General features: G+C 40.6%; 1 protein-coding gene across 1 annotated transcript in view; it reads left to right on the forward strand.

Moving 5' to 3' along the window:
* LOC113018657 (phospholipid-transporting ATPase ABCA1) overlaps positions 1–23,307 on the forward strand; it is a 181,231-nt gene that overhangs the window by 142,374 nt on the left and 15,550 nt on the right. Inside the window, exons 42-47 of the mRNA XM_080290303.1 lie at positions 5,223–5,285; positions 6,651–6,757; positions 15,193–15,334; positions 16,284–16,418; positions 17,994–18,097; positions 19,850–19,942. Of these exons, the coding sequence (XP_080146429.1) occupies positions 5,223–5,285; positions 6,651–6,757; positions 15,193–15,334; positions 16,284–16,418; positions 17,994–18,097; positions 19,850–19,942 (644 nt within the window). The remainder of the gene's footprint in view (positions 1–5,222; positions 5,286–6,650; positions 6,758–15,192; positions 15,335–16,283; positions 16,419–17,993; positions 18,098–19,849; positions 19,943–23,307) is intronic.

The raw sequence follows: 23,307 nt of genomic DNA on the forward strand, positions 1-23,307 counted from the left end.
TCCCTTTACCCCGAGTCCTAAAGTGTATATTTATTTTCTTACTCTTCTTATATTTATTGTTTGTTTACTTGCACTGCTGTAACTGGAGCCTCGTCATCTCGTCTCTCTATATACTGGACTGTATGTAGCAGACATGACAATAAAGTTTACTTTGACTTCAGCAGCGAGCAGGTGCACCGAGGGCTCTCGCGCTCACTTTATAGAATTTCGAAAAAACATCGGCGCAAATTATAAGTCTGTATCATGATGTCCGGTGTTTTCGTGTTTGTTGGTTTGATTTTATTTTGTTTTATTTTGCAAGTTGGTTATTAGATGCTGCTCCAGCCAGCCAGAGAATCCCCCGCCAAGCAGCAGGCGCACCTCGCAAACGGAGGGCGCCCTTACTCCCAGAAAATGGGCGATAGAAAACCGATCGGTGCCTATGCTATTCCCAATATACGCTGGCATGACGTCGGGGCAGCATGAGTACAAGCAATTTTTTTTTTTTTTTTACCGATGCCCATGATGCCGCCCCCCACCACGATGCTGCCCCGGGCAACCGCCCGTGTCGCCTGTATCAAAAACCGCTACTGACCAGGTCCATCCCTTTACAAGCCTGTACCATCTTGTGATGGCTGCTTCCAGCAGGATAAAAACCATTTACCAAAGTTCAAATCATCTCAAACTGGCTTCTTAATGAGTTCACTGTCATTTCCAGAAGTTTGTACTTGTTCAAGACGTGAAGAGTGGTGAGATCGAAGGGTACACGTTCTTTTAACAGGGCTGTGAAGGTAAAAGGTGTCAAAAAATGTGAACCTTTGCACTGTGAGTCATGATCTGCAGTACTGTTTAAAAAAGAAAAAGGACCGTAAGTGTACATGGTTTAGCCGGAAATGCAGCATTTGAAACTCAAGACTTGAGATGTTAAAACCTAAATCTGTATTTTAGCTTTTTAGGTGCCGACATCCTATTTTCAAAGCCGTCTCATCTGATTAGATGTCGGTCTGCTTATCATGACAGCTGCAGCGGTACTCGAGCCAGAGGGGAATTATCCTTTAATTGCCTTCCTCCATACATATATCTCTCGCTTTGATGTAGCTTTAGCACCTAAAACTATCACTGAAAGGTAGTATATGTAATCCAGATTGATAAATACTGAGTGCAGCTGCCAGATGGTGCTGGAAAAATGATGGATCTGTGCTACTCCTGCTTTTATCAGATGCTTTTGATGTGCCAACTGTGTAATAAATGTAATGTCATTGTTTGTCAGACTTAAATGGCAGACTGAAATTCGCATTTACTTCGGATACAAAGTTTTAAAATACCAAGAAATGTAACATTCATACTAACAAAAATTTAGCAACACGTTTTTGTTCCAGTGCAGCTCTCCAATACGAGAACATAACCATGCACAACACTCACAGAGAAGTCTTTTTTCAGCTTTTATGAAACCAAAACAGACACTCTTAACTCAAAAGGGCACAGTGCTGTCCTTGATTTTGAATGCTAAATATCTTAAACTGTCACACTCTCCAGTAAGAACAAAGGCCTTGTCTTGTCTTTCCACATGAGAACAAAGCAACACTGATTCCAAGTCACATTGAAAGCATACACAACCCATATGTAGCCTTCAAAGTAGAAGGGCACCAAAATAAATGCTTAATTTTGTTGGATGTTCATGATTTTTGTTTAGAATTTAACAAAACATTTTCATTTGAAGTAGATGTTTCTATATTTTGCATTTGTCAGAAAAAAGATGAAAGTAAATCTATGGGAAGCCACCTTTTTATTGAAAGTGTAACCACACAGCCTCGACATGATGCTGACTCTTGTTGAAGATATGATTCTAGTTCTGATTGGAACTTGTGTGGTCAATCAAATGGTCTGTCTTGGTTTGGACAGGCATTGATTGCGATGAGATGTTAAACATTAAATATATATTAAATATACTGGTTATTTTTTTCCTCCCCATACAGCAACAACAATATCTTAAAGCAGGATAACGCCAAAAAAAGTCTCCTCTGCCTACCCAATTATAATCAAATATTCCACCTACAATTAAAGCTAAAATATGTTAGTTTAGTGAAGCTAACAGACAAACAAAGCAATTATATGGCAAATATAATAGAACAATGCATATCTAAAACACTATATATTACCTTTAGGCATTGGTGGAGTCCTCAGCATAGCATAAAGGAGGTTTAACTTGCCAGAGCTTATATCTAAACCATATGTTAGTTTCAGCAAGTATGCCACCAAAAAATAATACTAAAGTAAGATCACAGCCTATCTAAGATGTTCATATCTATCACTTTACCCACTGGTTTATCTTCATGTCTCACATTTGACATTTTTCTGTTGCTAACGATTCTGCTGGCTAGCTTGGTTAGCCATTCAGTGTTATACTAAGTGGGACACTAATTTTGGCTAGCATAAACAGGCTTAGAAATGTAAATGGTAAATGGCCTGTATTTGTATAGTGCTTTTACTAGTCCCTAAGGACCCCAAAGCGCTTTACACAACCAGTCATCCACCCATTCACACACACATTCACACACTGGTGATGGCAAGCTACATTGTAGCCTCAGCCACCCTGGGGCGCACTGACAGAGGCGAGGCTGCCGGACACTGGCGCCACCGGGCCCTCTGACCACCACCAGTAGGCAATGGGTGAAGTGTCTTGCCCAAGGACAGAACGACCGAGACTGTCCAAGCCAATTACAAGGCGAACTCCGAACTCTTCAGCCACGATCACGATTCAAATGTACTCACTTGAAAAATTGAAGAACAAGTTCCTTTTTGTCTAGATCCAGTAAACCCTGAAAAACATGCTTCCCACCTGTGGCTGAAAACAAGCCATACTTTTAGGTCTTAATAATTTAAACATTAAAAATGTAGCAGTTCTCTATCCACTGTCTCTCGACACTATTAAATATTTCTTAGCTACAGAAGTATAGAGATAATCTCTTTACTCATTGAAGCCAATTTCTAATATAATATGTTTTCTGCTCTTATTTGTTTGCTTGTTTGTTTGTTTTTTTGACTGGACCATATTTAGACAAGAAGAGAGTTTTAATGATACCGCTGGCTAGCTTGGTTAGCATGTCAGTGTTTTCTAAAGGGGAAGCTAATTTGGCTAGCACAAACAGGCTTAAATGACATACTCACCAGTGTTGCCAACTCAGCGACTTTGTCGCTATATTTAGCGAGTTTTCAGACCCCCCTAGCGACTTTTTTTCTAAAAAGCGACAAATCTGGCGACTTTTTCTGGTGTTATTGGAGACTTATTTATGACGACTTTTTGACGTGAAAGCGGGTATCACTTTTACTCTCAACAAGCAGCGGGTGCTGCCGTGGGCACCTCGCCTGTTCCAAAGCGCTCACGGGCGGAGGATAGTCCTCCCCCAGCTGCTATCAGGGCAGAAGACGTTCACACCTGTGCGTCCAAACTGCAAATGAATCGCGCATGAGCGAAGCCGCTGCTTTCGCACTGACTGTACCGCAGTCAGTTTTTCTTTTACTGTTATGCTGTTTTGTGGATCACAAGGTTTAAAACTACTTATAAACACACACACACACAAAGTAACTCCACCAGAGTGCCTATTTCGGGTCACTTTTGCCGGTCCAAGCCCGGATAAAGGAGCAAGGTTGGAATTGTGACATTAAAAAGAACAATAATTGCTAAAATAAATTTAATTTGTAGTTCTAAATAAATTCTAAATGCATTTAGGACGTTTTTTACTCACTTTGTCTCTTCCACGATGTTATTTCTCTCTCCAACAACGTAGGTTACAATTATATTAGCATGACCAATTATGCAAATTAGCGACTTCTTGCAACTTTTAGGACAGCCAATAGCGATTTTCCTTAATCAGGAGTTGGCAACACTGATACTCACTTTAGAAACTGAACAACAGGTTCATTATTGTCTACAACCAGTGAACCTGAAAAAAAGGTCTCCGCCTGTAACTCTAACTGGTAACTCAGCTAACCACCCCCAAAGGAAAATATACTTTTAGGTCTTAATAATTAAACAGTAAAAATATATCAGTGTTCACTACTTATTCAGCGTTTCGCTATCTCTTCACACTCTTAATTATTCCTTACCTTTACTCATAGACCTCTGGTTATAATATAACCATGTGTTCTCAATTTGTTTGAAAAAAAAGAGAAAGAAACCAAATTAAGCAAAATTGTTTTTAGGTACAGAAAGCAACCAAAAAGGGTCTGCTGAAGGCTAATTTGCTGACTTTATCTAGCAAAAATTTAATTTGTATTATTTTTTTAATGTGAATTATTAGTTCAAATATATTTTGTGGTTTGGGAATTTTTTTCAGATTTTGAAAGTTTGAGAACAACTGCCTTACAGTTTTTACTAACCAGCAAATTATCTGTATTTCTTTTGTAAAGCTGCTGTAAATCTGTATCATTAGTTTGCTCTCAAGTTTTCATTTTTGGGGAATAAGCCTCAAGTGGCCATTTGAAGAACTGCAGATTTTTACACCTTGACATCAGTTTTGTTTTTCAATCGAGGATGTTGTTGTATGAGCTAAATGTAATTTCACAATTAAGATTCAACCCAAGAACTCCTTGATGCAAGCAGCCGTTCTCCAAAAATGATGAGGTCGTTTAATCTTCCATTTAATTGACAATTTGTGTTGAGCGGTCTTATTAAACTGGGTTTAAGACTTCTTTAACAGAAAAGATGGCGTGCTTTTTCACCAAGGTCGTCACACTGTATTTCGAGGCCAGTGAATGTGGCCGAATGCGCTGTCCATGCATAAAATAAAATGCTGGTCATCTAGTGACAGTGTGTTGATGGTTATTGAGGTTGCTAAAGTGGTACTCAAAGTCAAGACAGATTTGCTCATGAATGCTGTCACTGCAGCCACAAATACTCATTTTTATGTCCTCTCCCTCTCTCCTCTGCGCAAGTGTCTAACTTTTTTTTTAATAGCTTTTCCCATCTGGCTCACTCTAAATGTTGCAAATTATCCCTTCTTGTTAAAATTTGTTTCCTTCGCGTTCTCTCACACTCTCTCTCTCTTTTTTCCACCTGCTTCTTCCATCTCACTTCCTCCCTGCTGCTCTGGCCTATCGCTCCATATTTTCTCATGCCATCCTCTTTGCTATCTTTCTCACTGTCTGCTTCCCACACTCCCATTGCCTCCCACCTTCTCGCCTTCTTTCTCTCCTTTCCTCTTGCTGGTTGGTTGATTCATTTTATTGTCTGCTCCCTGCAGGTATACCCTCGGAAGAGCACCCCCGCTGTGGACAGGCTATGTGTGGGCGTTCCTGCCGCAGAGGTGAGCCAGATGCTGCTGTATCACACAAGCACCTTCTCAAGTAGATTGTCTGTTTGCACTTCTCCGTGTTGTGGGGCTTTTTTTTAACAATCATACTTTTGATTACTTCGCAAAAATCAGTTTCTGCAGAAAATAAAATATGAATGACATGAATTGTCCGACAGTACTGACTCACGAGAGCACGAGGGCATTGAGTTGGGCGATTGCACTGACAGTGCGAGTGTATTTCTTGACAGTTTGAGAGTGTTTGGCTCAGTGTTTTCTCAGAGTCAAATCAAAATATCTTCCACTCTTCTCAAAGAAGACATTAGTAGGAACAGTGATCTCCTTATCAGGCTTGTTTGTGTAGTCATACTACAGCTAAGCATGTCTCTACTAAAGATACAAGCAGGAAAGAAATGGGTGTTGTGTAGCAGTAGCATGTGGACTCAGTGATTGTTGAGTTCTGTGCACTTGGCAGGAGGAAACCAAACAGGCCAACGCCACGGAGGGAACTGGACAACTTATCTGTGTAAAACTCATTATATCATGTGGGATATCACACACACACACACTCACTGTCACACGCAGCGTAGCACTAGAAGCTTGATTTAAACATAATCTCAAATGCTGACAGGCTTTCGTGCTCGGCGGGCTTTCCGCTAGTATCCTATCCTCCCTTCCAATGTTGACTCAAAGCCCAATGTAAATGCCAGTGGAATATTGTGATTCACGGGGCTCTGCTGATCACACACTGCATTTCCATGCATTATTTACATCAAGCTTAGCTCTCTGTGCATTTGCAAGCACAGGTCACAAACAAGCAGGGATCAATGAATGACAGAAATCAAATATTTATGTCCGAGCCAGAGCGCCTAAGGCGGGTCACATGACCGCGGGGCTCTGCGGGGACAACTTCCTGCCACATGCCCTCTAGAGGGAAGTAAAATCAGCAGCATCAGGAAATAAAAAACAGAGAGAGAGAGGGTGGTGTTTGTTGTAGCAATTTACAGAGTGAGGAAGAAATGCTTTGGGAGTGTTTTTTTATTTAGTTTTTTTAGTATTTGTTCCTGTGCGCCTGCCGTGTTGATTTACAGTCTTGTTGTTTTGTTTGCACACAGAATATATCAATTTGTTATTTTGCTAAACATCGAAGCAGTCGAGCATGCAATATAAACTGCAGTCCCAGTTACACGCAGCAGACGAGTATTTGCACAGTCTATAGGTAAACTTCATTAAACGTGTTAATGAGTGGTATTTATTATAAAAACCTGCATGCTATAAACTGGAAATGTCATCCCAGGCTGGTTTCCCCTGCCTGTTTTTCAATGACAACGTAAAACACTGTTTTCCCTAACGGACGCCCCCGCTCATTGTCCCCGCCAGTGTTTCGGCTTGCTGGGAATCAACGGAGCTGGAAAAACCACCACGTTCAAGATGCTGACAGGAGACATCCCAGTCTCCAGTGGAGAGGCCTTCCTAAATGGATACAGGTGAGGCCCTAACTCCCACTAGTGCACCAAGTACCTCATCATAATTAGCCACCTAGGAAGGCTGCTCAGATGGGGATCGAGCTGTATTTTTTTTATAGCTCACATCCTGTTCCACAGCTACATTCATTCTCTGTAATACCGCTTTCTATTTTTCCATCTCCGGCACTCTCACTGTCTTTGTTTTTCCCAGCTATGCAGTTCCACTATCTGTTATACATTTGGCTGTCTCTGCCTCTCCTTCAGCTTTGGTTTTCTCTCCTTACTCTGAGATTCTCAGAAATGCTGAAGACTCGGCTCTCGCCTTTTCCCCCTCCTTACCTCTTGTACAGCTTACACATATTTCATTCCTTTTCATATCCTCACCCTGCACCCTGCTCTGTTTTTTTTTTGTCTCAGCCTTGCAATATCAGTGGTAAGAAATCTTTGTACATGCCAAAAACAAAAAAAATAAAAAATACCCTGACACTCGAGCACTTGAGAGAAAGAAAGTTTGCTCTTCCTTATTTTTAGGAACAAACAACCGTGTTCCGTTGCCTTGGCGCGCATCTCTTAAGGCGGCACGGCAGAGTGCGGTTGAGCCGCGGCTGTTCATTCGCACGTCTTGCAATTGACTTTGTGTTCAACGAAAAACAAGCGGCGAAGAGAGCAGTGCTTTGCTCAGCAGTGTTTATGTTGATTAATGTAGGTACAAAGGAGATCAGAGAAAAATCTAAAAAGAAAACTAAAAAGAAAAGGAAAAACAGATGTGATTACACCCACTCTGTTTTCAGCTCATTATGCTTTCTGTGCATTGGCAAGAACGATTAGTAGAAGAGAAAAGGCAGCTTCTCTTAAATGGAAGTTTATGCTCTCATGGCAGTCGTCCCTCTTGTCTGCGTCTGTGGGCTCACAGAAAATAGCAATGCCTGCATTTAGCATGCTTTTACTGTTCAGGAAAAGCTAGCATGCTAACCGCAGCAGGTGGCTCATTAGCTGCCATTATTTGATGAAGACCAAGAAGGAAGTGGATTACCTCAGTTAACACAGAGACGCTAATGCACATCATCACATTTATAAGTATGTATTTGGGCTAATTAACCCCTCTTGTTGATATCCTCAGTCTTCAAAGATCATCCAGAGTTTAGAGGTTTTAGTCTCTATACTAAGCTAACAGCAGTGTAGTCTGTGCAAACCCAGTGCCAAAATTGTTGAGATGATGCGTAATATGTAAATAACAACAGAATACAATGATTTGGAAATCCCATAAGCCAAAATTCTATTCAAAATAGAAAACATATCAAATGTTTAAACTGAGAAAATAAAGTGAAAGCTCCTGACTGCAGGCCAGTTCTGCACTTGGACTCTTCTACTCCAAAGTCATGTTGTTGCAGTATGTGGTTTAAGGTTGTTCTGCTATAATATGCAAGGCCTTGAAAAAGATGCTGTCTGGAGGGGAGCATACGTTCCTCTAAGACCTGTTTATAAAACACAGCGCTGACTGTGTTTTTCCAGATGTGCAAGCCAGACTGGATGGGGCCTCTCCTCTTTAGTCTGGCAGACACAGCATCCATGTTTTCCAGAGAGAACAGTTTTCAACTTTGTCTCCAACCAATTCAGTGAGCTTTGGCTGTAATGTCATTATAGAGCCTTAACCTGCATTTGTGGATCGCGCGGTGAACTGAGACAGCACACAGTGATTTCTGGAAGCGCTTTTGAGCACGTGCAGTGATTTCCGTAACAGAATCATACCTGTTTTTAATGCAGTGCCCGCAGGTCCAAAGATCATCTGCAGCCAGTGGAGATTTTTGACCCTGTCACTTACATACAGAGATTTCTCCAAATTCTTGGGATATTTAAAAACAATTCTGTACTGTACATGGTGATATAGTCAGTGTGTTACAATGTGTCTTACAGCCGCAACTGTTCTAGAAATGTGTTGGTGCCATTAACTTTAAAATAAGCAAATATCTTTCTTAAAATATAACATTTGACATGCTTTCTGCAGCACGTTCTCATGGCAACACGTAACATACAGACACGTGTGACAAATTGTCGGTATGTTATGTGAGCATGGCATGAGAGCCAGATGGAATGAATCTTTACGTCCTCATCATGAATCGCTTTAGATTACACTGTGATCGGGTTAAGGTTATGGTGAGGGCTGGAATGGAGGACTGGGGCCTCAGTTCAAAGCGTCGATTATCACCGCGAGTGCATTCTATTAATTTTAATTGAGAACCCGTAGCGCTTCATAACGACATGGAAAGGTACTTTTCCCGTTACTATGAGACGTGTCGGACAGTGGGAACGGGCATGCTCTGGTTCTATTGTAAACAAGATATGGATTAATGAGATTTGTAAACAATTGTTTTCAGTTTTCCATTTGACAGTTTTTCCAACTTTCTCAGGAATTGTATTTGTATTTCCAAAGCATTTTCTGGCTTATGGCACTTCCCCTCTTGTGGCCAGATGCTGCACATAAATTCCCAGCCTTATTTGTGATGGAAAATAATGTTCAAATTCAGTCCCAAATCCATGATAGATGAAAGAGAAAAGCAAAAGTGAAATCATTAATTAGTTATGACTTTTGTGAATATGATTTTCTCTATTGAAAAAAAGAAATACAGTAGAAACCAGGGCATTAAGAGTCTTTAAACTTGGGGCCAAGAGATCCTTTTTACAAATGAAATACAGCCAGACGCTTTGGATAAATCTGACACCGACAGAGCCTAACAGCGGTTAGCTCGGAGCAGCTGTTTAGCTCATAGCGAGTCAGTCACTCTTGAAAATGTTATTGCAAAAAGAAGAAACTTGAACTCATGCGGTGTGATGGTACGTTTTAAGCCTGTTTCATGGATGCTTCTGATTGGAGGTCTGCAAGCTTTAATGTTCATGACATGAAAGAACACTGAAGCATTAACAGACTTAAATAGTAGCACTGTAGTGGTGCTTTAATTATCAAAGGACTATTGCTCACTGTTATTGTGAACTTTTACTCAGAGCTAGAACTCAACATATAACTAGAAAAATTTGCATTTCCTGCGAAAATGCAGTGTGGATGCCTTAACGGCTGAAGATATCTGCTGAAAAAAGCTGAAAAAGTTGAAACAAAAAAAAAAAAAAAAAGGATGCCCTGAGCAGGATTTGAACCTGGCCCTCCTGGTCAAAGTGCAGCTATTTAGCTCACTGAGCCAAACACTTTCTCACAAAGAAAAGGTGGAGAGATTGACAATTGTGCTAGCAGAATTTGGGCAAAAAAAAGGGGGTGAAAATTCTGCTGAAAAGAGTTCAATCAGCAGAATTTCTGCTGAAAAGAGGTGAATGAGCAGAATTCTGCTGAAAAGAGTTTTTTTCTGAAAACAGCAGAAAAAACTGAAAATTTTGCTGAAAAGAGTTGAATGAGCAGAATTCTGCTGAAAAGAGGTTTTTGCTGAAAAAGAGCTGAAAAGGTTTGGATTTGTGCTGAAAAGGGGTTAAAAAAACAGAAAATTTTGCTGAAAAGGGGTGAAAAAAATGAAATTTGTGTTGAAAAGAGTTTAAAAAAAGTTTAACTGTTAAGTGAAAGAAATGTTGCCATAAGCTGGATTTGAACCCAGGCCTCCCAGTCTGAGAACGGATGCTTATCTCACTGAGGTAAAACACAGCTCAGCCCATCATGCAAAATCAGTGACCACATTGATAATGTGTTCCATTCATTTCAATGGTCAAAAGTCATAACACACATCAGCAGAAATAGCAGAATTTTTTAAAGTTTAAACATAGCATTTCTGCTAAAACTTAGTATTTATACTAAATAATATTTTTTTCCTGCCAAATCATAGCATTTGTGCTGGAACACAGAAAGTTCCACCAAATCATACAATTTGTACTAAAACATTATTTATGATTTAGCAGAAACATTGGGACTTGGTAGAAATACTATGATTTACATGAAATACTTTGACTTAGCAGAAGTACTACAATCTAGGAAAAAAGTACTAAAGCATAGCAGAAATTCTATCATTGAGCAGAATTACTAGGATTTAGAAGAAATACTAAGATTTGGCACAAACACTGATGTGGCTCAAGAACCTTTATTGTGCAGTTATACTATGATTTTGAAGAAATACTATACTTTGGCACAAATACTATGATTTGGAAGAAATACTATGTTTTAGCACAAATACTATGATTTGGCTCAAATACTATAACTATCCTCGGTCAGAAGGAGAGGCTGACATCCAGGGATTAGATTACCACAGGTGGAGTTTATTGCGGTCAGATGGATGGTACAGGGAGGTATGGCATACAGTAGGAGGATGTGGAGAGGTGATATGGTGTGGTTTCTATGATTAAGAACAGGGTATGCATTACAACATGCATACAGATTAAAGATTAAGAAAACTGGTAACAAATTCCTCCACTACAAATCAGTCTGATGCCACTTTTTACAGGGTTCCCGTTTACTAAGGCACTACCCAAAAGGCGCCACAAGAGGGCACTCCAACACAAGAGATGACCTATTTACACTGATGCACTTAGTAAACAGCCCCTACTTAGCCACTACATAATACAGTGATATTACAGTATACAAATTCACACAAATACTATGATTTGGCAGAAATACTATGACTGAGTAGTAATACTATAACATAACAGATTTCCTAAAAAAAACTATTAAATTGCAGTAATTCTATGACTTGGCAGAGATACTACGTTTTAGCACAAATACTATAACAACGCAGAAATACTATGACTTAGTAGTAATACTATAACATAACAGATTTCCTAAAAAAAAACTATGAAATTGCATTAATTCTATGACTTGGCAGAGATACTACGTTTTAGCACAAATACTATAACAACGCAGAAATACTATGACTTAGTAGTAATACTATAACATAACAGTTCAATGTTCTTGCACAAATACCACAATATGTTTTAGCAAAAATACTGTGATTTGGTGTAAATACTACGATTTGGCACACATACTATATTCCGCAGATACACTATAACATAACAGATATTCTACGACTTAGTAGTAATACTATAACATAACAGAATTATTAATTGGGCACAAATACCACGATTTGGCAAAAATATTATGATTGGGTACAAATACTATGATTTGGCAATAATACTGCATTTTAACACAACTACTGAGATTTGATTGAAATACTATGACTCAATACAAATATGATGCTTTGGGACAAATACTATGTTTTGGTTCCAATACTATGATGTTCAACAAATACTATGATTTGGCACAAGTACTATGATTTAGTACAAATACTATGATTTGGCAGAAATACTATGCCTTAGTAGTAATACTATAACATAAGAGATATACTATGGTTTTGCAGACATACTATGTTTTTGCACAAATACCATGATTTGGCACCAATGCTATGATTTAGCAGAAATACTATGATTGGGTACAAATACTATGATTTGGCAATAATACTGCGTTTTAACAACAACTTCTGAGATTTGATTGAAATACTATGATTTAGAAGAAATACTATGACTCCATACAAATACGATGCTTTGGCACAAATACTATGATTTGGCAGAAATACTATGACTTAGTAGTAATACTATAACATAACAGATTTCCTAAAAAAAACTATGAAATTGCAGTAATTCTATGACTTGGCAGAGATACTACGTTTTAGTACAAATACTATAACAATGCAGAAATACTATGACTTAGTAGTAATACTATAACATAACAGTTCAATGTTCTTGCACAAATACCACAATATGGCAGAAATACTATGTTTTACCACAAATACTGTGATTTGGTATAAATACTGCGATTTGGCACACATACTATGATTTGGCAGAAATACTATGCCTTAGTAGTAATACTATAACATAAGAGATATACTATGGTTTTGCAGACATACTATGTTTTTGCACAAATACCATGATTTGGCACAAATGCTATGATTTAGCAGAAATACTATGATTGGGTATAAATACTATGATTTGGCACAAGTACTATGATTTAGTACAAATACTATGATTGGGCAGAAGTACCATGTTTCAGTACAAATACTATGATTTGGCAGGAATACTCTGGTTTAGCAGAAATACTCTGATTTAGCAGAAGTACTATCTTTTGGTAGAAATTCCTGCTAAAAGGTACTATTTCTGCGTTTTAGCAGAAATACTGTAATTTGGCATAAATACTATAATTTGGGATAAATACTATGATTTGGCACATATAATATATTCAGCACATATATTATAAAATAACAGAAATATTTGGCCCCAAAACCATGATTTTGCACAAATACCATGATTTTGCAAAAATACTATGAATTGGCAGAAATACTATGATTTAGCAGAAGTACTAAGATGTAGTAGAAGTACTTTGCTTTAGCAGAAATACTATGATTGAGGAGTAATACTTAAACATAGGAGAAATATTGATACACAGACACATACACAGACAGTAAAGGGAACAGGAGCTGTTGAGAGTCTGGGCTTGGTATATGTAGGTCAGTTAAATTAGCTGCACCTGCTGTAGTCAGCCCTTACACACACAGACACAGAGAGAGGTGTGAGTTTTCTTCAGTGTATTTCTGACATTCAGGATTCCCCTCGAACAAATGGCCATAATTTCCTAACCGTAGAGGCTAGAACGGTCATTCAGGCATCGTTTTATTCAGAAGAGATGGGGGAATCTTCAGGTCTTCATAATTCAGAGATAAAACATAAATTCTTAAAGATATATGACTTGTAATACACTGTAACTGAGTAGAGGCGAAGCAAAAACTGCCTTGACTTGCGCTCAAACAACCTTTGGTAACTCTAAATCTATATGGAGCATCAAAATCATTCTTTCACCGTAAGAAACAGCAGGCTTTGGTGAACAGTCATGGAAATTTTCAGGGCTCTGTGGAAATCCATCAAAAAGATATGACGAGAGAAAAAAGTGGTTCATTTCCAGAGATTGAAATCTGATGAAATCTGAGCGAGGGACAAATTTCCTACCCTCAAACAAGTCCAACTCATTTCAGAACGGTAATAGGTGAGAAAGAAATTCTTGAATTGTGAGCGTCAGGAGTGTCTGAACATATACGGGGACAAGCCTCATGTCTTAACTTCGCTTCGTTAAGGAGATATGACAATTTGAAAATGCCTCTCATTAGAGAAATCCAGCGGTGATTTTGAACAAACTCTCCATTGAGTTTATATGGAGAGTTTTCTGACTTTGTGTTACTCTGAGGAGATTTGCAAAATATCTATGAGTCCCACAACAATGATAGTGACATTTTCTGAAAGCCAGCAAAAATACCTACGTTTTGGTGTATAATTTGTGGGGCTTGAGTGGAAATTGAGCGAGTAGCAAGAAGTTGTTTGGACATGAAGAGAAAATTCAAACAGTTTCACTGTCCCCTCTGAGTTAATTGCATAGCAACCATAGCAACGCATGTATTTTCTGAAAAATCACAATTTTGCAACTGAAAACTCAAAGAGGGATAAGATTAAAACGGTAGAAGATCTGAAAAAGCTGAATCATACAGGAATAGCCAAATCATTTGAGAACATTTTAAAGTTTGAATGAAGTTTCTAGGTGAAAGTATGAGGCAGTAGTTAAGTTTCAAAGACAAGAAAGTTTTAGCAGAATTGTGGAAGTTTCCCATTCATTTCAATGGGACAAATTAAAGGAAAAAAGTGTAATATTTTAAAAAGTATAATAGTAATAAACACCAAAAGTCATAGCCGGCATTAGCAGAAAGAGCAGAACAGTTTAGAGTTTGAACGGTGAAAATAGCACAAAAATTGTGGAAGTAGATCCACGGCAAAAAGTGTACGGAAACACCCGGAATAATAAAGAATAAAGAGAAACAGGAACTCAATAGTGTGGATGCCTATTAAGGCATCCACACAATTAGATTAATGGAGTTTTCGGTTCACAACACGACCTTGTTGAGCTCTAGCGGACTCCAAGCAGCAGGTGAAAGAGATTTCAAGTGAACATTTGTTGAATGTTACTAAGAAAATAAGAGAAAAAAATGCTGCGAAAAACATTTGTTGCTGCTGCTGAAGGTGAAAGTATTAATATAAGAAAATGTTTTCTGTGTATTTGTGTTTGTATTTGATAAAACAGAGAATGTGTGTTGGGGACATTTACTTAAGACTGCAAATACAGGATGTGAAATGAACCCGTCTGCTGCTTTATGATAGTCTGGAGGAATTTCACTGAGGGTTGACTGGCTCACCTCTGCTCCTCTAATTCTTTTAAGTTATTGTGAATATCTGACAACTTTACTTTCTACGCCAGTTTGAATCTTCTCCTCTAAAACCCAGCTTGACGTCTACTTCAGTTATGTTGCTGTTTGCTGTACAGCTTTCGTCTCTTTGTGTTTCATGTCTTTGTGCTGCATGAAGACTGCATGTAATACAGTCTTCAGATATTTTATTAGAAACACGAAGGTCACCCAGCGTTTGTGTTTCTTCCGCAGCATCCGAACTGAGATGAGGTCCGTGCACCAGAACATGGGCTATTGCCCCCAGTTTGATGCTCTCGATGAGCTGCTGACTGGACGAGAGCATGTGGAATTTTACGCCCGGCTACGAGGGGTACCGGCAAGAGAGGTCGCCATGGTAATCTTCTTAATTGAAGCCTTTGTTTCACTCCTGGCTAATGGTGTGCATCACCACATCTGCACCTTGGCTGGTACCAAGTATAGACTAGATAGAAAGCTATTGAAACAGCATCACTATATTTCTTTAGTTTTAGATTATTATGTTTGTTTGTTTGTTTGTTTGCTGCACCGAACAGAGTGCATCTAAAATGCATGTAGGGCAAAGTGAAGTACATGTCAAAGTGATAGATAACCTCTATGAGAGAAGCCATACATAATGAAAAATGGCCAGTAGAAGAAAAGGAGCAGCTTGTGGGTTATGGCTCTGCATTATTCACAATGCCCAGTGGTGTGGCCCGCCCTAGGCGGCCTCCCCGCACTCCTCACACTGCCCGCTTCTCCAGCACTCAGATCAAAAGAGGAAAAGGCTGCCGGTGACCACAGGCCTCAGACCTGGTGCCAGGGCTTTGATGCCTTAGCTTCAGTGCAAAGGGACAGTTCTGTGCGGCTAACAAAGCTCTTAACTTCGCTGCAAAAATTTCCTCACTGCAAATTCTTATTTTTTTATTTTTTTTTATTTTTTTTTTGCAATGGCAAGTCTCCATCCAAACAAAGTCCCTGTGCCTTATTTGCATAATCAATAAACAAATGCATCCACGTGCATGGAAGGAATTCATTGGTGGTCCTGCAGCCTTCATTTAGTGCAGCATGCACATCCACAGCTCTGGCCACGCTCCTGCTTTCTTGTGTTTGATGAGATGTTGTTGAAAACAGTAAAGTACCTCCACAGACCTGCCATTAAAGTCTCACGGTGACACCAGCTGTCACGCCCTGTCCTTGAAAAACCACACAGCTCACATATAATAGTCAAAATATCATCCATCACGCTATCATGAGTCCAGTGATGGGGCTCAGGTGAACACTCCTCTCAACACCACAATGGCTGCTCTGTTTTCTCTCCTCCATAGGTGGCTGAGTGGGGGGTCCAGAAGTTGGGGCTAGCCAAATATTCCAACAAATCAGCAGGAACCTACAGCGGCGGGAACAAGCGCAAACTTTCTACAGCGATAGCCCTGATCGGCTGTCCTCCAGTGATTTTTCTGGTGAGATTCAGCTTTATTGATATTGTGTATGTGGTGTACAGCATAAGCTGTTTTCTCTTTAAATACACACATGCAGCAGCGTGAATACGACAGGTTAGAACGTCTAGTAAAAGAAGAAAGAATAAGATACTGATCAGACTTGCAAACCCTTACTGAACGATTTTTAAAGTAGATTAATTGCGGATGAGCAGGCTGTGCATCTCAGAGGTCACTCAGTGGTCGTGTTTTAATTCAATTTCATTTTCCGGGAAAAAGCACCGGTCCTTTTGGAAAAATGTGGAGCAGACAGAATTGTGTTTGCACATATTAAGTCCTTCTTCATCAGATCTTAAAACCGAGAGCCAACACATTTCCTCACCCGTGGAAGAATAATGGAGGAGTGACCCAGAATGTGCCGCGCCGCCTGTTTTCAATTTATGTGTATTAGGAAGTCGTGCCGTGGCATTATGAGGGACAAACGTCAGCGGCCTTAAGCACTTGGAGCTTCACACGGGCTTGCTTAATTAAAAACCTTTTATTATGATTTTTGCAAAGCTTCCGCAAATCCAGTCAGCGTATCACATGGTCTGATGTGATTTCCTGAGCTTTGCTGGCAAAATAAGATGTAAAAATCTACACTTTAATGCCTGTTTTCGCCCTCCTTCCCCCCAAAAATGTCTCCAACTATTCAACATTATTCCTGTTTCATTTGCTGCCCGTCAGCTGTAATTAACACATTACTTTGTTTCATTTGCAGCAGTTCATTGGATTACGGTGCTAATAATAATTTTATTTAAGTAATGACTCCATCCATGTTAAATTAAAGATGTAAAGGAGTAATCTTTCCAGACGTTTCTGCCTCAATTTGTAAGCTATCAAGCTGCACTGTGCTAAACCTTGAGCCAGGCTAGCCTTCGTTCCAAGTCAGCGGGGGACCCTGTGTTGTCAGCTCCCCGTGTCAATTTCGCCACTGCGCGCGAGCCCAATGAGCCCAGGCGGCCTTGAGGCAGCGCCACATAGAGTTTGCACGGGGGCACATTGGGCACGGCGATGGAAATGTCCGTGGGATTTGTGGGATTCTGCTAGCGAGGATAGAACCAGGCGCGGAACGAAGCCAGCCTGTGGACCGAGTACTGTCGATGTCTAATCAGGCATGGACAGACAAGCCCCGAGGAAAAAGAAGCAGCGAGTGACTGAGATGTGTGAGCGTGCGCCGTGCTGCGCTGGTGTGTGCTGGTGTGTGCTTCATGTTTATGTTCCCATCATGTGAACATGGGTCTGGTCAGAATTCGCCTTTGTAGTGCAGAGCTTATATAGCTCTCGGCTGCGCTGAGCAGATTCAGCGGCCTTCGGCACAGATTGGACCACAGCTCCAAAAATATTCCCTCTCGTGATGTTTTGATGATGACGATCGGAAAGAGCTTTGTGATACTAGAGCCTAAAAATCCATGTGTGTTTTTTCCCCCCCTTTTCATTTCATCACTTCTCTGAAATCACACCGATCCACAGCTTACCTGCTTGCGTGCACTGCCTGACAGCTCATTCCTAAAAGAAGCGCCTGGGTGGAACTGACTGAAAGCTTTTTGTTCATTGCAGGATGAGCCGACCACCGGGATGGACCCCAAAGCCCGACGCTTCCTGTGGGACTGCATCCTGAGCGTCATCAGAGAGGGACGCTCAGTCGTTCTCACGTCACACAGGTGCAACATCGCATTTATTTGATGCATTCACACCAAGATGGAGTCAAAATATTTTGACTCTTCACCAGGGAAAGCACAGCACCCAAACAGTCCACCAATGAAAGCGAGCTATAAATATTGTAATTATAATTGATTGGAGCCACACTTTAGTTGAAAGGTATTGTTTCCTGTGTGGCAGTTAATATTGGCTGCCAGAAACACACTGGCTGCTATAAAGCAGTCATGGGGCATATTGACTGACTGCCGCTTTTTTTTTTTCTTCTTTTTTCGCCTCTGTGAAAAGAGAAACTGTCAATATCAGTGCTGGAGTCTTTTCATTATCCAAGGCTTCCCGGAGCAAAGTTAAGTTTACTATTTCTTCTGTAGCGCTGGCCACCAATTTAAGATATGGCGGGTTTTTTCTGTCTTTTCTTTTAGCAGAGTTGAAAAATTAAAAGCCACATTTCTCCGGGAAACCCACGACGGTGACGGCCCGAGTCGATATGGAACATTTAACAATTTGCTGCCTGTTTGTTTGACCGTTTACCAAACCCGAGTCGTATGTGAGGCTGGCAGGCAGCGCCTATGGAATGAATGATTCTTATTACACGTGCTGCTTTCGTGGAGCGTTTGGCGTTTGTCGTCCCGGGCACGCCGGCTGAGCTGCATCCAATCGTCCATGTCATGACCAGGTGGTTTTGTTTTGTTAAGTGGCGCGCTCGCCAGGTTTTTACAAAGTCATAATCCTAATTGCGTCATTCCTCAGAAAGGCATTGCAGGTTCTGCCCCGGATACAAATGACTCGTGCTCACTCGCGACGCCGAGCGAGATAAAAAATTAGAGGGTGAGAACTACAGATGGGCCCTTCGTCTCCCTCTGATTACTGAATTTGCTGTACGCTTTAGATGCTCAAATTTGAACTGGGAGTCAACATGAGTGGGTGAGTGAAGGTGTGAGTCCACGTGGTCCAAAACAAGAGCACTCAGAGAGCGCCGCCCCTCTGAAAGGAAGGGGCTGTACTTAAACTTTGATGTTTTAAGCTGATGTCAGCATAAGTTATATGGAGATCCCCAATAATGACAACTGCATCGTTTTCATGAATCATTTGTGCTGATGTCAGGAGTGTTAATGGAAACCTAGTGTAGTATATTAAACTTTTTGTGAAGTCGTATAATGTTGCATTAAAAAATAGCATTTTAAAGAGTTCAAACAAAGAAAGTGCTCATGTCCTCCAATCACTATTATATTGCTTTAAAGTTTAGAGATGATCAAATAGAAACTAAAGCTTTTAATCAATTTGTGTGACCCTGACCTTTGACCTGTGCCCTTGAATCATTATTTTCTCATCTTCACCCATATGGTTGGAGCAGAGTTGGCTAAAAACCTGAGATTTTAAGACTGATTCATGAAGTGAGTAATTTTTAAAAAATCTCTGTCATCACTGTGATGTTGTACAGCTCTCTCCATGCCCTTTCATATGAGATATTACTCAATATGGTTTCTCAATTTTTTTTTTTAAACTTGGGTGCTAACAATGATGGTCATGATCAAATGTTTAGCCAAACTTGGTGCTCGTTACCCTGAACGCCTCGTATATTGTTGTGTAATTTAAAGATGATCCTTAAAAAATCGTGGCTAATCTAAAGTTTTCATCGATTTTCACATTTGATGTGATCTTGACCTGAGTTTCAGAAGTTAAAGACATAGACAAAGGCATTTTTTACAATTATTTGTTTTTGCTACTTCACGAGTCTCCTCTCTTTCTTTCAATAGCATGGAGGAGTGTGAAGCGTTGTGCACACGCATGGCCATCATGGTAAATGGTCGCTTCAAGTGCCTCGGGAGCATCCAGCATCTGAAGAGCAGGTAAGGGATGTTTTGGGGTTTTTTGCCACTAAAACAAAGACGGAGAAGAGGAGAAAGAATTAAACCGCAGAAATCTTTGAAGTAACTTGAGTTGAGATGAAAGAAATCGCTGTCTCCCACTGAGGAGCTCTGTTATTTATACTGTGTATATAAATAACACAAAACGGTGTGTATTGATAATAAAAAGAATATAGGAGTAGCTTTACGTTTTTAAGGAAGAATGAGAAACCTTGCTTATACTACCTGGATTGTTTCATTAAGAAGGAGCTCAAGAGGAGAGCCACAAAAATGAACATTCGCTCTCGTGCTGCGATGCTACAAATGTTAGGCAGCATGTTCGTCAGGGTGCTGCTAGTCGACAGGGCTGACCGTACTGATGATACTAAAACTTCAGTGTTGATAGCAGTAATGCATATAATGTATGATAATCTGAAAAATTAGTGTGTGATTGCAGTTTGTATAGTTAAGGCTACAAACTCTGTCACTGTCTTCATGCATCTTAATTTTGCCAAAAAAGACGAAACACAAAACACCAAGTCATGGATGATTTGACTGACAGATTATAGATATGACAGAAATACTGTTACTGTGATTGTTTTTCATTCCATCATAAATGTGAAATGACTCATTTGTAATATGTTTGCTTAGTTAATCATGTTTTATTTAGCAGGTAAAAATAAACACATGTTAATGCTGTAAACGACCCATAGCCGTAGAGTTCCGGTATGTGGTGACGTCCTTCTCTTCTCATCGCCTTCATTTCATACCTTGATGTGGTCTTTCTCTTTTAAATTTTCTCCATATACGCACTCATCAGCCACTTCTTTAGGTATACCCTTTCATTTGCACGTACAAATATCCAATTAGCCAACCACATGCTCGCAACTTAATGCATTTAGGCATGCAGCCATGGTTAAGACGGGATGCTGAAGTTTATCCTGAGCGTGAGAATGGAGGAGAATGGTGATTGAAGAGAGTTGTTGGTCCTGAGTGTTTCATAAACTGCTGATCTCGTGGGATATTTCCACACAGCCATCTCTAGGGTTTACAGAGTCTGAAAATGAGAACATATTCACTGAGCAGCAGTTCTGCCGCTTGATATCAGACAGCAGAAGAATATGGACAGACTGCTTTAAGCTGAGATATTTCTCAAATAAACACTTTTTTTAACCTCTCCAAATGTCACCAAAATTGGACAACAGAAGGTTACAGAAATGTTTCCTGATCTGATGATTCTCAATTTCTGCTGCCGTGATTTTGGCATAAAAAACATGAAAGCATCATGTTATTGGCGGTGTAATGGTATGTTGTACCATCTTCTGATGGCTGCTTCCAGCATGATAACTGTGCACCGTGTTACAAAGCTTAGATCATCTCAAAATGGTTCACTGTACTCACAGTCATCCAATAGCGCACCTTTGGCATGTAGTGGAAGAGGAGATTCACATCGTGGATGTGCAGCACCTGTGTGATGCTGTCATGTCAGTATGGACCAAAATCATGCTGTGAAGAATTGAGGCTAATATGAAGGCAAAGGGGGTCCAAAGTGGTACTGACAAGGTATAGGTGTAGAAAACGTGGCTGCTGAGTATATACACATCTGCGATCATGATTATGATGATATTTACCCATAGTAACCGTGAAAGCTCTAACCTCATATATTCAGACAGAAGACTAAGTAGTCGTTTATTTTCCATATTGGCTGCACTGTATTGATTTTACCTGAAAAGACGCAGTCACGTATGCTGGGCTGGCGTTTCCGTTCCAGATCTTTCGCCATTACCTCAAATTCACGTTTGTTTCTCTTCTCGCACATTCTGTTTCCGTCGTCTCTGTCCTTATTCACAGCGTGAGCGGCCATTGATATTCGTCAGGGCTTTTAATGGGTTTCTTACATCTCTCCATCATAGATATCCCCTGCTGTTAACTCTTAGCGCTCAGGTCTGCTCTCTGATATTCATCTGACATTTTCCAAGTCCAGCACGTACGCCCCGAGCCCTGCATGTAACAGTGAGGCCAATCCATTACCTTAGCTACAGTGTTGTGACATTATTATTACCACTCCTTTGTGCAAGCTGGTAACTGGAAGAACATTACACACACACACACACACACACAAGCACTGCATTCATGACAGGAATATGTCGTGGCAATCTCTGGGTGCAGGGAAAGATCAATACACCTGGGATGAGGGGTGGAGCAGACCATTTTTCAAGTTGTGCGGGGGATTAGCAGAAACGCCTGCAGGAGCAAGGAGGGGTCACCGGTGTCAAGGGTATTTCCCATCAAGTATGTTAATGTCATACAAAACATCTGGGCTTTTAGATCACTACGGGGAGGGAATAGGTAGATTATAGATGGTGATTAAAAAAAAGAGTGAGAATTGGGGGTGATAGGAGCTAAGAGGCAGAGGACCGGAGAGGGAGAGCAATCAGGCCCGCCCAGATGTTCGTTGATCCTGCGTGTCAATTGCATCCTGCCGGTAGGGGCACGGGCAGGGTGGGTTAAATAATGCATGAACTGCACAGGAAGTATAGGACGGGTAAGAGCCTCCAGAGCATGGGTGGAGTCTGGAGAGGGGATGGACGAGGGATGAGGACAGAGGATTAACACGTGTCCTACTTAACTCCACGTGATATCAGGTAAAAGGGACTCACTTCACAAGACAAGCGAACGAGAGGAAAGTCAGATAAGCGTGACGTCTGCCTTTTTTTATTGGGTGGGGGGGGGGCACTTTTATTTTAGATCTCACATGGACAATTTACATGCCGCAGAAATGCTATCGCTCAGTTCTCGCCACGCAGTGAATAATTTCTAATTAAGCATCCCTATCTCCGCTGCGCTTGCTGTAATTAATGTTTCATGAGGTGTGGGACCCCGTTAATGACTGAAAAGGCAATTAAGGAATGTCTTCTCTGTTTTCTTTTCTCGTCACTATCCTGCCACATGTTTGTGCTGTCATGTTGTGAGACACACACACACACACAACTCACCCTTGAATAGCCATCATTTTGTATATGCCTCCACATTCTGGCTCTAATGGGGAAATGAAGGGGCTGTTTTTCACAAGTGCACAAGCAGCTGCCAGTCAGACCAGCGGGGGTTGAAGTACGGGGTGGGGTGGGGACATTGTAATGGTGGTGCACGCAGTTGTCACACGGCGCGAGCGGATGACCTGCAAATCTGGGGGGGTGGAGGGAGCTCCTTCCCTGTCCCATTTTCCCATCTCTTTTTCATCACAAACCCTCGAGAGGAGTGCAGATCTCTCTCCACGGGGGCAGCACTCACATTTTGACCCCCTGTTGCTCGCATGTAATACATGCTCACCCCTACCACATTCTCAACTCTTGCTCCCACCCGTCACC

The sequence above is a fragment of the Astatotilapia calliptera genome, chromosome 3 (assembly GCF_964374335.1).
Source record: "Astatotilapia calliptera chromosome 3, fAstCal68.1, whole genome shotgun sequence".
Lineage (NCBI taxonomy): Eukaryota > Metazoa > Chordata > Actinopteri > Cichliformes > Cichlidae > Astatotilapia > Astatotilapia calliptera.